Source organism: Bison bison, unplaced genomic scaffold (genome assembly GCF_000754665.1).
Source record: "Bison bison bison isolate TAMUID 2011002044 unplaced genomic scaffold, Bison_UMD1.0 scf7180017864343, whole genome shotgun sequence".
Classification (NCBI taxonomy): Eukaryota; Metazoa; Chordata; class Mammalia; order Artiodactyla; family Bovidae; genus Bison; species Bison bison.
In genome coordinates, this window is record NW_011494915.1 from 3,253,081 (window position 1) to 3,268,682 (window position 15,602).

General features: G+C 44.5%; 1 protein-coding gene across 1 annotated transcript in view; it reads right to left on the bottom strand.

Moving 5' to 3' along the window:
- DOCK2 (dedicator of cytokinesis 2) overlaps positions 1 to 15,602 on the bottom strand; it is a 467,146-nt gene that overhangs the window by 347,678 nt on the left and 103,866 nt on the right. The window contains exon 23 of the mRNA XM_010854580.1: positions 5,376 to 5,484. Coding sequence (XP_010852882.1) covers positions 5,376 to 5,484 — 109 coding nt within the window. The remainder of the gene's footprint in view (positions 1 to 5,375; positions 5,485 to 15,602) is intronic.

Genomic DNA, 15,602 nt, shown 5'->3' on the forward strand with positions numbered 1-15,602 from the left:
GTCTCCGTCTCCTTCACAGAGTAAGACTGCACAGTATCGGTGCCAGCAGACAGACTTCTAGTGCAAAAGAAGGTATCTTGCAATGATGCAAAGTTATATTAGAACACTAGACGTCTTCCTCATTCAAGAGCTCTGACAATATTCCCATCCCACCAATTTACAATCCTTTTACTTTAGTCAAATGATGGACAGTCAAGGTCCCTGGAAACTGGACAGACATAGCCACAGGGATTCACCACAGCTGACCAGAAGAAGCAGTCTTCCTAGAGATGCTGAGCTGTCCCTGAGGAAAATACATCTACTCTCCCCAGACATTCACCCTTGTCTTTCAGATGGACTTCACCAGAGTTGGTAATCCTGGGAATTATCATCAAGGCAAGGGATGAGGGACCAACAGGTTCTCAGAGACACACGTCTCCATGCTTTCTGTAACCCAGAATTGTGCTGGCCCCTGAAGTCTAGCAGGAGGCAAGAGAGCTCAGTGTTTAAAATGACTGGTGGAAGAAGCCAAGTTCAGATCCAAGTGGGTCTCTTTCATCTGCCTGTCCTTGGGGAAATTAACTCTCTATGCTCCAGTTTCATCAGGAGATTGAAGGGAATAAAGTCACCTACTTTATAAGGTTGATGTGATGACTGAATGAAAAATGTGAGCGATCAGTATGACTCCAGCAGCCCCTTTGGAACAAAATTTCACCTATCCTCCATACATCCCACATTCCCAAACATCACCTCTAAGTATTCAGTAGATGGTGGAAAGGGGACAGCATTCCAATCATTAACAAGCAGAGGGGAAACTCCAGCTCTTGCTATTACACCTGAGTCTCACTTCTCCTCCCACCGCAGGCTCAGCATGTAGCCTTCAGTCCACGTCCCAAAAATGAACCACATTCTTCCCTTGCTTCAGACTCTTGGATATTTTACAACAGTTAACAATGAAAAGAGAGGAAAGAAAGAGGCCTCTTTAATAGCTTGAATTTGTGACTACAGACCAGACATCTGCCCATCTGTACTGCTGGTTATGGAGCTTATTGCTTAACCACCTAGCATTTTGCCAAAAGATTCAATTCTTTAATGAAACCTTACTTTGCTCGGTGATTAGGAACTCAAGCTCTGGACTATACAACCTAGATTCAAGTAACCTGCTACTTCTTAACTGTGATTAAGTTACTCAATCTCCCTAAGCCTCCATTTCCTCATCTGTAAAGTAGAGATAAGAAGAGTAGTTGCCTAATAAGGTGTTTGTTATTAAAAAAAAAAAAAAAATCAAATGGGCTAACAGTATATGTAAAGCTTTTAGCTCAATGTGTCACACATAATAAATGCTAAAACATAAAATACTGGAAGCGAGTATTCATTCTTGTGCCAGCTGAAAGGTATTGAAGTGACAGTTACTGTTTCAGGTTCTGGAGACAAAAAAGGCAGAGGTCTCTGCTTCCTGGATGCTCTAGTGGCTATATTAGCATGTGTGACAATCAGAGCAGCCAAGGGAGCAGGCTCTGTAATTATGGGTTGCTTATATCTTTCCACTCGTACCATCAAATTGGAGAGCGATGAAGAATCACAATCTAAAGGACAGTGGGTCAAACGGATCTGCACAACGTCACCAAACGGCCGTGACTCACATTTGGGCTGCATCCCGCTCACCAGTGTCAGATGCTGACCATCTCACCCCGCCGTCAGCTTTATCAGCAGCGTTCACAGGGCTGGCACACACGGCGACTTCTGAGCACACCACCCATTCCAGGAAGTCTTGCCCATACCCGTTCTTTGTGGATTAGAGAATATTAACTTTGGCGTTAGAAGACCTGGGTGGATTGAAATCCTAGCTCTACCACCATGGAGAGGTACACTTCAGGATGAATTATTTAACTTTATGAGCCTCCATGGACAATGAAGACAGCGACTCCTTGCAGACCTCTGGCAGGACTGAAAACGCTGCATGTGAAAGCTTGGTTCATGCCTGATACTCAATCAGTGACAGATGTTTTTAACGCTCTTTCTACCCTCTTTGGATGCCTGGCTTTAAACTCTCCATAGTTTCGTGTGAGATACTGCCATGCCATCTCTGAACAATAAGGAAAACCAGAGAAAGCAATTCACAAAAGCCAGATGAGCCTCAGACATGAGAAATAACTAGCTTGGGTCCAAGAATTCACATGGGCAAAGCTGAGACTAACCCAGATGGACTTAACTCTGAACTCAGGCAGGCATGAATTAGGGCTTCCACCTAAGCCACTACCCAGCTGGAAGTGTAAGGTTTGAATGGGAGTGTGAATCATTGGCGTTCTCCATGCTCTCACCCAAAACTTATGGCAGACATTACTAATAGATCACAGCACTCTTTCCTACTCTACCCCATGCAGGTTCGGAATCAAGACTCCAGTCATGCTGTCCTATTTCACTGGCAAAACTTTGCCTTCCTCTTTTTATTTTTTATAGAGTCAGTTCTTGTAAGCTTATCCTCCTTCAAATTTATATCTGTTTCTTGATCTAACAGAATAACTGGATGTCCTAGTTGAAGTCAAGTCCTGCTTGACTTCACGTGACAAGGTTAGAAACACAAATATTCCCTTCCAGATTCCACTCTGTTGAAAATGACCTCATGAGTTTGAGTGAACTCTGGGAGTTGGTGATGGACAGCGGGGCGGGGCACGCTGTGATTCATGGGGTCGCAGAGAGTTGGACGTGACTGACGACTGAACTGAACTGAAAGGAGGAAGAGATATACATGACTAAAAATTATTTAAATTGAACTATGTAACAGGCTTTACCCACCATGCTTTACATGCATTACTTTAATCCTCTCAATAATCCTCTAAATTAGACAGACATCAGGCTTTCCATTTTATAAAAGGGTAATTGAAGCCCAGGAACTGAGATCACTTGCCCAGTGCTACGTGCCCAAGTGTGGATGCCCATTTCCCACTCAGATCTCCCTGGCTTGACATCCAAAGCTCCTTCTCCAGTAGTGAACATCAAAGTCTGCAGAAGACCCCTTGTGCGAGGTTTGCTGACATCATATGACCTTGACCCCTCTCTCCTCATACCCTAAAAGAGCATTTGGTTTTTTCAGATGGTATTGCTCTTCATACTTGAATATGACTTTATATTCTTCTTTGACAACTTTTCAACAACCATAGGAAAAGACAGAAAACATCATTGATTTCATCCTAGAAGCTAACTTTGGCCCTTAGAGTAAATTTTTACAAAGGCAAAGTCCCTTTTCATGGCTCTTGGGGTGGAAGTCTATGAGGAGAAACCAGCATAACCTGGCCCAGGTCCCAGGGGACACAGGCCACTTTCTAACACAGCTACCCAGACAATCAAAACCTGGGCAGAAAGACTCATGTCAAAGCCATAATAATCCTATTAGCTCTCTGCATTTGCATAGTATTTTATAATTGGCTCTTTTGCAAACAATGTTTATCTGATCTTCACCCAGACACTAAAGTTTTATAGATGAGGAAACAGAGACCTTGAGAGGTTAAATCCAGCATTAAATCAGACAGCTTGATCAAAAGGAAACATTCTGTTGACCCAGGTCCTCTCAGAATCAGACATTCTCACTGACTCATCTTTTAGCTTCCTTTTCTCCTTTCTTTCCCTGCCTTTGCGTTCCCTTTATTCCTTCCCCCAGATGCAGGTAGTTCATCACAGGGAAATCGGTGCTGAAATTGGAAAGGACGGCTGTGGGATGACTTATTCCCGTTTTTCTCAAGGTCACATAGTCTCTCTCTGGGCACCTCTACCTCTCTGGGGCATCGACTCCTTTCTCCTCCCCGCCAACCAGCTCCTCTGTTTGTCCCTCACATTTCAGCTTCCCTGGAGCCTATTTCAGACTTGATGCAATGCAATAGCCTCTACAGACCCCATGGACTGTGGCCTGCCAGGCTCCTCTATCCATGGGATTTCCCAGGCAAGAATACTGGAGAGGGTTGCCATTTCCTACTCCAAGGGATCTTCTCAACCCAGGGACAGAACCTGCATCTCTTTCATCTCCTGAATTGGCAGACAGGTTCTTTATCGTTAACGCCACCTGGGAAGCCCCATATCCCCAGTAGGTACTAAATGTGTAGTGTAAACAACAGTATAATGTAGCAGTTCAGAACATGGTCCTTAGAGCCAGGCAGGAAGAGATCTGAATCCCAGCTACACCCCTTAGCAGATAGAAGCCCTTCAATTTCCATATCTATGAAACAGAGATCTTAACACCTATTCTGAGGATTATTCATTCCACAGATATTTATCAAGTATCAACTATATACTAGGACTTTCTATATGCTGAGGATATAATGATGAACAAGACAAAGCTCCTCTCTACACACACACACACACTCTCTCACTCACACACAGAAGTTCGCAACATTCATTAAATCAAAGGAAGCCATCACATTAGCAGAGTGATTCCCAAACTTCACTTCATATGAAAATCAAATGGGGAGATTTTCAAACTCCCTTTTCCCTGGTCACACTCCATACCAATTCCACTAGGAGGTATGCTGGTGGTAATTAGTCATCAGAGTGAATTCAAGATCCTCATGTGATTTCACTGCAAAGTTTGGAACCCATCACGTTAGCAACAAACACGCCCAGAAAGGCTTATGCTTTTGCATCCTCACCTGCATTCTAGCTGAACACCAGTACCTCATTCATTCTAACCTGAGGCCGGGCAACGCCAGGCATAGCTAGCTAGCGGGCATTTAAGTTAGCAAGTAAAAAGATATCTTATCAAAAGAAGGGGAAGTCGTGTGCATTGACTCATTGGTTTAGATCAATTGTGCTCGAGTTTTCTTCTTCACAACTCATGCGGCACTTGTGAATTAGTGCCGTGATAGTTATGAAGGTCAACCTCAACAGCCTCTTCACGCAGTCTCTTGGCTGCCAAACTCTTTCTCAAACAAAGGTTTCTCAAAGATTTACAGAGCTTGTAGATATGTATCATGAACCACTAAATCAGAGGTCCCGTTCTCTCCAAAGTATCTCGTTTATTAAGGAGACTCTCAACCCCAAAGGGGATCTGAGTTTACAGTGTTGAGATTAAAAAGTGGACAGTTTCAGAGACTGACACCTTAACTATTCTCACCACTAAAAATGGATCAGGTTTGACCTATTTCCTTCCAGGGATCAAAAGCTTCAGAGTTATTTAAGAAGAAGCACTGCTACTTTCATGGGAAACAAACAAACAAGCCTTCTGCTGTCCCGAGGAGTCCTTGGTGTTCATCCTTATACCTTATACCACGAGGCCAGCCCCGGCCTTCAGTAACACAGGGCTGTGCCCATTCAAGCAAAAGTAGGCATTATCTCACCATGCTGTTTTCTATCAGATGACCAAGGGAAAAGGCAGATTTTTTTTTTCTTTTGTAGTGTAAACCAACCTGCAAAAGGATGGTTGTTTTATATTGACTTTTCATCAAGTTGTTGATGGATTCAAAGAGCCGTCTCATGGATTCTTCAAACTCCATCTGTTCCTTGCCTTCGTAAAGCCTGAAAGAAGACACATCTGAATCATTTCTCAAACCAAAAAGCAATACCTTTGAAAGAGTGTGCCAGCTACAAACTTGATTGGAAACTGAAAAGGGGTGGAGACCTGGTCTTAAGGGGCGGGGGCTGGTTCAGCAGTGGCTGCTGCATGATCCTCTCAGGGGAAACCCAGGGCCACAAACACAACAGGTACCATTCAACTGACTCGACCTAATAAATCATCCCCCGCCTGCCTTTTATTTAAACCCTGAAGAATCTCAAAGGAATGAAACTTGTCCAAGCTGAAGGGACATTAATAATTTCATCCTTCTTGAAGAATCAGAGGGAGACTTGTCATCAGGTTTTCAAAGTATTTTGGAAGCATCAAGGAGAAATATTTTCAAACATTCTGCCCTGCCCCTTAGCCACTGCCCACTTGTGGGATGAACACGGTCATACCTGCTGTATGTCAGGGGATGTCATTCTCCCTGCCCTCTCATTTCAGGAGTGTACTGAGGACCTAATTTAAAACTTTTGTTCCTCTGATTATAAAGTCCCTACATTGATATTGTTTTTAAAAAATGCATTACTTATGAACTGAGATTCCTCATCAATCCTACTGTAAAACTGGTAATTATTAAGGATGGATCCTGCAATGCAGGAGACGGGGGTTCCATCCCTGGATCACGGCAACCCACTGCAGCATTGTTGCCTGGAGAATTCCATGGACAGAGGAGCCTGGCGGACTACAGTCCATGAGCTGGCAAAGATTCAGACATGCGACTGAGCATGAGCGCAAAGGCTGGATATCCTTGCAGAGATTCTCAAAGTCTGTCTAATGTATACAGGAGACTTTTTATAGAAACCATCCCCTGGTGTAAGATCAGTCTTTAGGCCCCTGGGTCTCAGCACCCTTGTGGCCCAACCTTGGTATGCTGTCCAGCCCAAGGTCTCTCCAAACAAGCCTTTATTACCAACTGGTGAAAAATCTGCACCCAATCTGTGGCATCCTGGGCAAGACCCAGAGCAGAGTGCTCCTGTCTCCCACTCAGATAAAGAGGCCTCCTGTCACAGCCCTCCATGGCCCAGCCCCTGGGCTGCCCGCTGCCCGGGAGGTGCCTTGCTCAGATGGAGCACTGACGCACTGCAGGGTCTGCCCCTCCCGCAGTCACAGGCTGGGCAGCACCGCCACCTCCGCTCTGTCTCTGCTCCACCTCGCCCAGCCTCTCACTTGCTTTTCTTTAAGCTCTTGCTCTCCTTCCTTTCTAGTCTCAAAGTGGGTGTCTATGTTTCTCTTCTTCTGGGTATCATTCACTAACTCTCTGTCAGTCTGAAAGTTTATCTGCTTTTCTCTCTCTCTCTCTCTCTTTGACTTCATCTCTCTTCTTAGTCACTCTCTCTGTGTCTTCTCTTCTTTTTTCCCAAGTAGCCCCTTCCTAAAGCCTCCTGAAGTAAGAAGCTTAAGGGGAAGCCACAATGCTTCAATCCAGTACAGGGATCCAGAAACTGCTGCTGACTTTCTAGGTATCTAGTTCAAGGTCATAGCGACAAGGCTGAGAGAAACCCGGAGTTCTGAGGCCCCCCTCCTCCGCGCTCCCTCGCCCCTCCCCTGCCTCTTCCTCCTCCTCTCCCCTTTCCCCCTCTACTGCACCTCTCAGGCCTGAACCAGACAGGTTCTGCCATGGAGGATGTGTTTTGGAGTCAGTCAGCCTGGGTTCCAATCTCTAATCTGCCCAGGACTAACTGAAGCCCTTATTAGTAACAGCAAACACAACGGAGCACCACTCTGCCTCCAGGCACCGCCTGTGTTATGAAATCACACACCCCCGCCCCACACTACGGTAAAGGACCCATCCTTATCCCCACTTTACAGATCAGTGACTCAGCAGCATGCCCAAGGACTCCATGGCAGAAGTGCAGGGGCCAGAATCCAGACCTGGCCATAGGCTCCTGGGCCTGGCCGCTCCATCACTTTGTTCACCACTGGACTGGGTGCCTCACCACCAGCCTTAACTCCTGTAAGCCTCATTTTCTCACCTACAAATGCAGGCTGTGCCAGCACTGTGTCCAAGGACCGTGAGGAGCCCAGCTCACACACACGTGACCTGCTGGGCACTTGCTGAGTCCTGGTTAAGTGTTAGCTGTTGTTAATTGTTGGAATAGGAGTATTGTACAAATAAAGACATAAATTCTCAATGGATTACACACTGCCCAAATCCCATCAAAGTGGAAAAGATGAGACAGGGTCTGGCAGGAAGGAAGTACTTGCATGCTAAGTCACTTCAGTCATTTCAAACTCTTTGTGACCGTATGGGCCATTGCTCACCAGGCTCCTCTGTTCATGGGATTCTCCAGGCAAGAATACTGGAGTGGGTTGCCATGCCTTCCTGCAGGGTATCTTCCCAACCCAGGGATAGAGCCTGGGTCTTTTATATCTCCTGCACTAACAGATGGGTTCTTTACCACTAGCACCGTCTGAGAAGCGTGGCAGGAAGGAAGGGAGGATCCTAATTCACAGTGGTGGTACTTTCCTTGTGAGACAGTACTGTGAGATTTTCTTTGTGCCTAAAGCTAAGCTCGGAGAAGGCGATGGCACCCCACTCTAGTACTCTTGCCTGGAAAATCCCATGGATGGAGGAGCCTGGTAGGCTGCAGTCCATGGGGTCGCGAAGAGTCAGACACGACTGAGCGACTTCACTTTGACTTTTCACTTTCATGCATTGGAGAAGAAAATGGCAACCCACTCCAGTGTTCTTGCCTGGAGAATCCCAGGGACAGGGGAGCCTGGTGGGCTGCCATCTATGGGGTCGCACAGAGTCAGACACGACTGAAGCAACTTAGCAGCAGCAGCAGCAGCAAAGCTAACCTAATGGATGGCCCCTCCCTCAAGGCTTTTGCTTTGAAACCCCTTACTCTTTCCTCTAACCACAGCTGCCTGAAAACATTTAATAAGTGACATTGTAATTTCTGTTACTGGTCTATAGTGTCTTCCTCCCACATTTAACACCCAGATGTGGCTGTCCATGGTGAACACATCATTATTTACATCATTATCTACTATATATGGCCTTTCTCTGTAAGGCACGCATATTTGTATGCTTCTGGGTGCACCTGTGTGGGGGCATCCCACCGTTTGTACTGCCCACAAGAATGGCCTCCAGCAGCTTCCTGCTGCTGGTTGACCCTGCCCACCCCAACACCCCCTCCCACAATAGACTAGTCCATGACAGAATTCATGATTTTTAACAGAAAATCACAGAAATGGGCTGTGTTGGGAGTCATCCTAGGCAGTGCTCAAGGGGGAAAGTTCATGAACTCTCGCTGAAGAGGTATTTGAGGGTACCCTGATTCCCGGCATCCCTGTGTCTAGTTATTTAACACATTTTGGATTTTATGAGCTGCACAACTATTCTTCCAATAACTCCCTTTTTCACTTAGATTAGCCCTGGCTGGGTTCACTGAAACTCCTCTCTGGTCCGAACTCTGCAGGGTGAGAGAGGCATCTGCCTGCAGCTCCCTGGAGTTCTAAACCGAGAGCTGCTGGCGAGGCCAGCGAGCACCGGGCCCACGCTTCCTCCTGTGCAGATGACGAGACTGGGGGCCTGGGTGGGGTGGAGACTCAGCTTTGCCACTGTCTCGTAAATGTTACTGACTAAGGTGGGAAGGCAAACAGACTTTTAGGTTGTAAGACCAAGTCAAGGCCTTCTACTCAGATTTCAGCTTTGTGGGAAACTGAGTTCAGTTTCTACCAGCAGAACAGATGTGATCTGCTCTAGGTCACAGGCTGCACCAGCGGCAGGGCTAGACCCAGAACTCAGCGTTCTTCTCTTTCCACGCTCCGAGACTCTAACACACAGCAGAGATGACACGGATCTCACAAGGCCGAGACTGCGGCACCTGCCTCCATGGGAATCTGGGCTGCTGCCTGCTATTCACCTTACAGGTTAAGCACCTTAATACCACATTCCATTAAGGGGAAATACAATCTACAGGTGCCAAAGTTTTACAAAGGATAAGAAACAATCCTGTGAAGAAATGGCTTGCATTTTTTAAAATTTATTTTTACGTGGAGGATCATTGCTTTACAATAGGGTTGGCTTCTGCCATACAACAATGTGAATCAGCCACAGATATAGGTAAGTTCCTTCCCTCGAACCTTTCCCCCACCGCCCACCATCCCACCCCTCCAGGCTGTCACAGAGCACCAGCTGAGCTCCCTGCCTCGTACAGAAACTTCCCACTGGCGATCTACTTTACATATGGTAGTGTATATGTTTCAGTGCTATTCTCTCAATTCATCCAACCCTTTCCTTCCTCCACGGTGTCCAAAGTCTGTTCTCTGTGTCTGTGTCTCTTTTCCTGCCCTGCAAAGAGGTGCATCAGCACCATTTTTCTAGATTCCATATATACGCATTAATATATAAAATGCGTTTTTCTCTTTCTGACTTACTTCACTCTATATAACAGACTCCAGGTTCATCTACCGCACTAGAACTGACTCAAATGTATTCCTTTTTATGGGTGAGCGATATTCCGTTGTATATATGTACCACCCTTCTTTACCCATTCATCTGCCCGTGAACATCCAGGCTGCTTCCACGTCCTGGCTATTGTAAACAGTGCTGCATCGAACATTTGGGTGGGAGGAAAACCTAAACAGACGTTTCTCCAAAGAAGTCATGCAGAGCAGATGTCTAACAAACACATGAAAAGATACTCAACATCACTCATTATTAGAGAAATGTAAATCAAAACTGCAATGAGGTACCACCTCACACCAGTCAGAAAGACCATCATCAAAAAATCTACAAACCATAAATGTTGGAGAGGGTGTGGAGAAAATGGAACCCTCTTGCACTGTTGGTGGGAATCTAAATTGATACAGCCACCATGGAGAACAGTACGGAGGTTCCTTTAAAAGCTAGGAATAAAACTACCACATGACCCAGCAATCCCACTTCTGGGCACACACCCTGAGAAAACCACAAACGGCTTGTGTCTCACAGTGGCTACACCATTAAGCCAAATCGTCGCAGTCTTATCAGTCCTGTCTGTGTATGTGTGTGTGTGAATTTTTAAGCCTGGGCTTTTATTTGGTGGGGATGGGAAGAACAGTTGAAGACAATGACTATAGTTGGGAAGAAGAAAGGAAGTAAAAAACTATTTAGTAAAGAACTTTGCTGTCTAGCTAGACTCCTGCATAGACTGGCTGTGTAGCCTCAGACAAATTATATCTCTGAAACTTAACCATTCTTGTTGATAAAACAGAGACATGATGCCCACTGAAAGGGTTATTTTGAGGTGAAAAAAAAATGAGATAATGTCTCTCAAGTGCTTAGTATTGTAGCTGGCACTTAATAAATGTTAAGTAAATATCAGTAATTCCTGTTGTTGATTTCTGAGCACATTGGCAAGCTCTCTGATCTGAGTACATATAAACAGAGTATTTCTTAGAGTAAGGAAAAATGCATAAAGGTTTTAGATTATATGGAAGAAATTAAACTGATGGGGATACAGGAGCAGGGCACACTCAGGACAGTGGGTCCTCTACTGAGAAACGTGAAGAGAAAAGAAAAATAATGCCTCATCTGTCTGCAAGGCTTGAATGTAGCCTTGAAGTCAAGGGCACAGGAAATGTAGTTTCAAGGTCCTTCTTTAGCACTTTTTCTCTGTATATATCCTTCCTTCAGGAGGGAAACATTTTTTTCTGGCTTCAGAACACCTAGAAACCAGCTGATTCTGCCAGGGAACAAATTATTGAAGGGCCTGAAGGCCCTGACCACAAGAAAAACTGGAACAACCTGCGAGGCGCTGTTCTGGGGCATGTGAGTCCAACCACAGCAGGCACTCGGCTCCCAGGGCTTAGATAAATATAGCGCTGCTTGACTGGCATGCGATTCATTAAGGAGACACTGTGCACAGCTGAGCGCTCACTCAATGCAAATAGGGCCCCACATGGTGCGAAAATGCTCTGCACCACCTCCTCCACGCAGGTACCTAAAGCCTCAGCCGAAAGTAGGGATGCCAACCTCAGGCCAGCAACCCAGGGAAGCAGAGCTGAACCAAGGAGCCCTCAGTCTGCAGAAAGCCGGGAGGAAGATTCAACCTGGAATCCAGGGTGGAGGGTTTCCTGTGCCCTGGCCCCTTTTCATTGCTGTCCCTATGCCTCAGCCACTTCCCGCTCATCTGAGCCACATTCCCTGGCTTCCTGCCCACCTCTGGGAAGCAACAGAGACACTTCAGTGCGACGGCATGCTTTCCAACCCCTGCTCTGCCACTGACCAAGTGGGCGATCTCTGCTAAACGTCTTCATTTCTAGAAGGTTCAGTGTTCTCATTAGTAAAATGGGACTAGCCCCACACAGTTGCCCTACCTTAAAATAAAACACGTAAAGCAATTAACAGAGTGCCTAGTACACAGTTAATACTAGCTATGGTTATGGACTACCACCGTTTTCTTCTGGAACCACTCCTTTTTGCTATCTAAACCCGTAGGAGGAAGAAACCAGAAACTTCCTAAAAGCAACGGCTGGTTTTTGAGCCCCTACTATGTGCCAGGCACTGCGATGGAGATAAACAGAGTAAGACTCAGTCTCTATCCCTAAGAGGTCATGAGGCCAACCAATAGGTAAATAATGAATTGCTGTATAGTGAGAAAAACTGAACAATAAAAGTTTAATATCTCTTGAGTGATTCCTAAAGCTCAGGCACTGTGCTCATTTTTTCGCATGGATTAGCTAATTTGACAGAGGTTATTATTATCTACATCTTACATAGGAGAAAGAAAAAAATTAAAGAGGCATGAACAGGGAAATGGAAGCCGAGGAGAGAGAATGGGCTCCAGAGGACACTGACCCCCGTGAGCCACCTGCCAGAGGCCTTCTCAGTCCTCAGCACCCTGCCCCTTAAACCTTAGCACACTCAATGTGGCTATGTAGAAATGTCATGTACCTAAACGGCATCTTAAGGATGGTATTAACAGTCAACTTCTGCTACACTACCTTTATTATTATTACTTACCACTAAGACAACTAATGCTGACAACAGCTACCATTTATTAAGCATTCACTATGCACCAGACACTCTTACTAACTCAGCTTGTAAATGGCAGAGTCAGAATTTGAGCCCAAGAGTGTCTGGATCCAAATTTCACTCTTTTAACCACTAAGCACTGGGCTTCCCAGGTGGCGCTAGTGGTAAAGAATCTGGCTGCCAATGCAGGAGACACAGTAGATGCAGGTTGGGAAGATCCCTTGGAGAAGGAAATGGCAATCCACTCCAGTATTCTTGCCCTGGAAAATCCTATGTACAGAGGAACCTGGTGGGCTACAGTCCACTGGGTCACAAAGAGTTGGACACAACTGAGCACACATACCACACAACCTCTAGGTAATACTGCCTCCAGGAACAGAGCCAAGTAATAGCAGCTTTCCGGGAACCGGAATAAGTCACAGTAGACAGGACAGCATCATTCACCCCTAGGATGAGTTCTGCGCTGTCTAGGGAAGTTAGATGGCTGGCTCTAACCTTCTTCTGTTCAAGCTCTAAATCCAAGCTTACCTACCTGATGTTCCTACCCCTGAGCCAGTAATTCAATCTATTGCAGGAGGTGTGAATTAGTGACTCTACAAAAACAACCGTTAAGCCATTCATAGTTTCCGAAGAGTAATTACTCTGAAAAATTCACAGCCCTCTAGGATCAGAACCTACCTACCTCTCTGTCTCTCTTTGTCTCTCTCTCTCCACTTCCCCACAATCTGGGATAAAGAAAAACTGTAGCCAAACCAGTGTCTGAGTCTATCTGAAAATCCTCCTTGCATTTATTGATTGTACTTATAGAAAGAAACCCTTCAGTGCACTCAGCAGTCACACTTAAACCAAAGCAATAGAGCTGAAAAGGGATCACGAAGAGATGCTCCTCTCTCTTATCCTGCTCTTCCCCACATGGTCATCACCACCATCACCACCCCCTCTCTTACCACCAAGGTCTATGGATCTGAACTGAATCACAAACTGCAGATTAAGACATGGAATTTTTGTGCGATGAGCCTGGAGTGAGTCGTCCAGCTCAACACTGACCAGGGAAAAAATTTTGTTCTAAGCGTACCGAAAGTTGAAATGTAAGGAGCTATTCTCAGAAGAGAAAGAAAAAAGCTGTGTTAGAAAGGAACTCTGTAAGGAAGGGCTAGGATAATTAGAAAGGAACTCTATAAGGAAAGGCTAGGATAACTCTAAAGGAAGGGCTAGGAGAAGGGCTAGGGTTTAACACAAAGTAGCCAGTGTGAACTCTCAGGCAGCTCTGGTGGCCAGGGTATTTCATGCAGACTTGATTGAGCTGAATATAACCAGCTGTCCACAGGCAAGGCTCAGACTGGTTCCTGGTGCTAATCCTTTTGTCACGGACAAAATTCTCTCTACTACAGTGTTACTTCTCCAGAAGCTGACATTTGAGAAGGGACTGCCCCTTACGGCAAACTGCAAAGAAGTTTCACTAAACAGGCTTCTTTCTGTAAATCACCCCAGGGGAAGAATGATTTGTAGATAAGAGGGAATAAAAGACAAACTCAACATGTGGGGATCCTCTTTTGAAAAATGTCTAGAGTGGATGCACACCAATTAATGCAATCACTGAAGAAAAACTGCCTCAGGTAGAAGCATAAACAGCCTAAATTAAAAAAAAAAAAAAATAGAAGTCAACAATATGGAAGAAATGAAAGAAAAACAATCCATCTAAAACATTCACTTTACTTTTAAAATATGGCAACCCTGTGTAATAAATTAATAGTAAGTAGGTAATAAAACGCAGGCAAAAGCCTTGAAAAGAACTCTAAGCTACGAATCGAGTGTGATGTGTGCCCTGTGTCATCCTTCATTCTGCTGAGAGGAGCTGCAGCCTTTACGTAATTTGGCAGGAAGAACATAGCTGCATCAGTTTGCACTTAGGTAAATTTCTCCATTAGCATGGAAAATGGTGTTCAGGGTCTTTTCCCTCAATATAATTAGAAACTGAGTGTTCCCAAAACAATGTTCCTAAGGATAGAAATAAACACATACACACACACACAATTTTCCATGGTTTCAAGACATATAGAGAAAAATATAGATTACATCATTTACTTGAAAGAGAAGCTAATACTCAGCAAAGTTCTTCCAGCTCTTTATCTCAGGCCAAGTTGATCTAAAAAGTTTTGGTACTAAAAAGAAATTAGGTCTTGACTGCTTCTCTTACCATATCTTTCTTTAGTTTCTTAATGACTCGGGAAGTGTTCTTGATACCTTTTTTCAAAATTTGATTAAAATGTAGTTGAGTTACAATATTATGTTAGATGTACAACATAATGATTCAGTATTTTTTTCAGATTATACTCCATTAGAGATTATTACAAGACAATGGGCATAATTCCCTGTGCTATACAGTAGTATAACCTTTCTGCTTATCTGTTTTATATGTAATAGTCGTATCTGTTAATGCCATATCCCTAACTTGTCTTCCCCCACCCACCTCTCCCTTAGGTAACCATAAGTTTGTTTTCTATGTCTGTGAATCTGTCTTGCAGATATATTCACTTGTATTATTTTTTACACTCTACATATAAGTGATAACATATAGTATTTGTCTTTCTCTGAATTATTTTACTAAGCTTACTATTCTCTAGGTCATAACAGAAAAAAAAATAAGTTGCATAATGATTATACACATGTGCACACACACACATCCTTAGTAAAGTCTATACATTAAGCTTATCATTTCATTACCTCTTAGAAAAGGAATTCTGTATATCAACAATCCCTTTATACATTTTTATATTATATTCTGGTTTTATAAGTGCTTACTCCTTGGAAGAAAAGTTATGACCAACCTAGATAGCATATTCAAAAGCAGAGACATTACTTTGCCAACAAAGGTCCATCTAGTCAAGGCTATGGTTTTTCCTGTGGTCATGTATGGATGTGAGAGTTGGACTGTGAAGAAAGCTGAGTGCCGAAGAATTGATGCTTTTGAACTGTGGTGTTGGAGAAGACTCTTGAGAGTCCCTTGGACTGCAAGGAGATCCAACTAGTCCATTCTAAAGGAGATCAGTCCTGGGTGTTCATTGGAAGGACTGATGCTAAAGCTGAAACTCCAGTACTTTGGCCACCTCA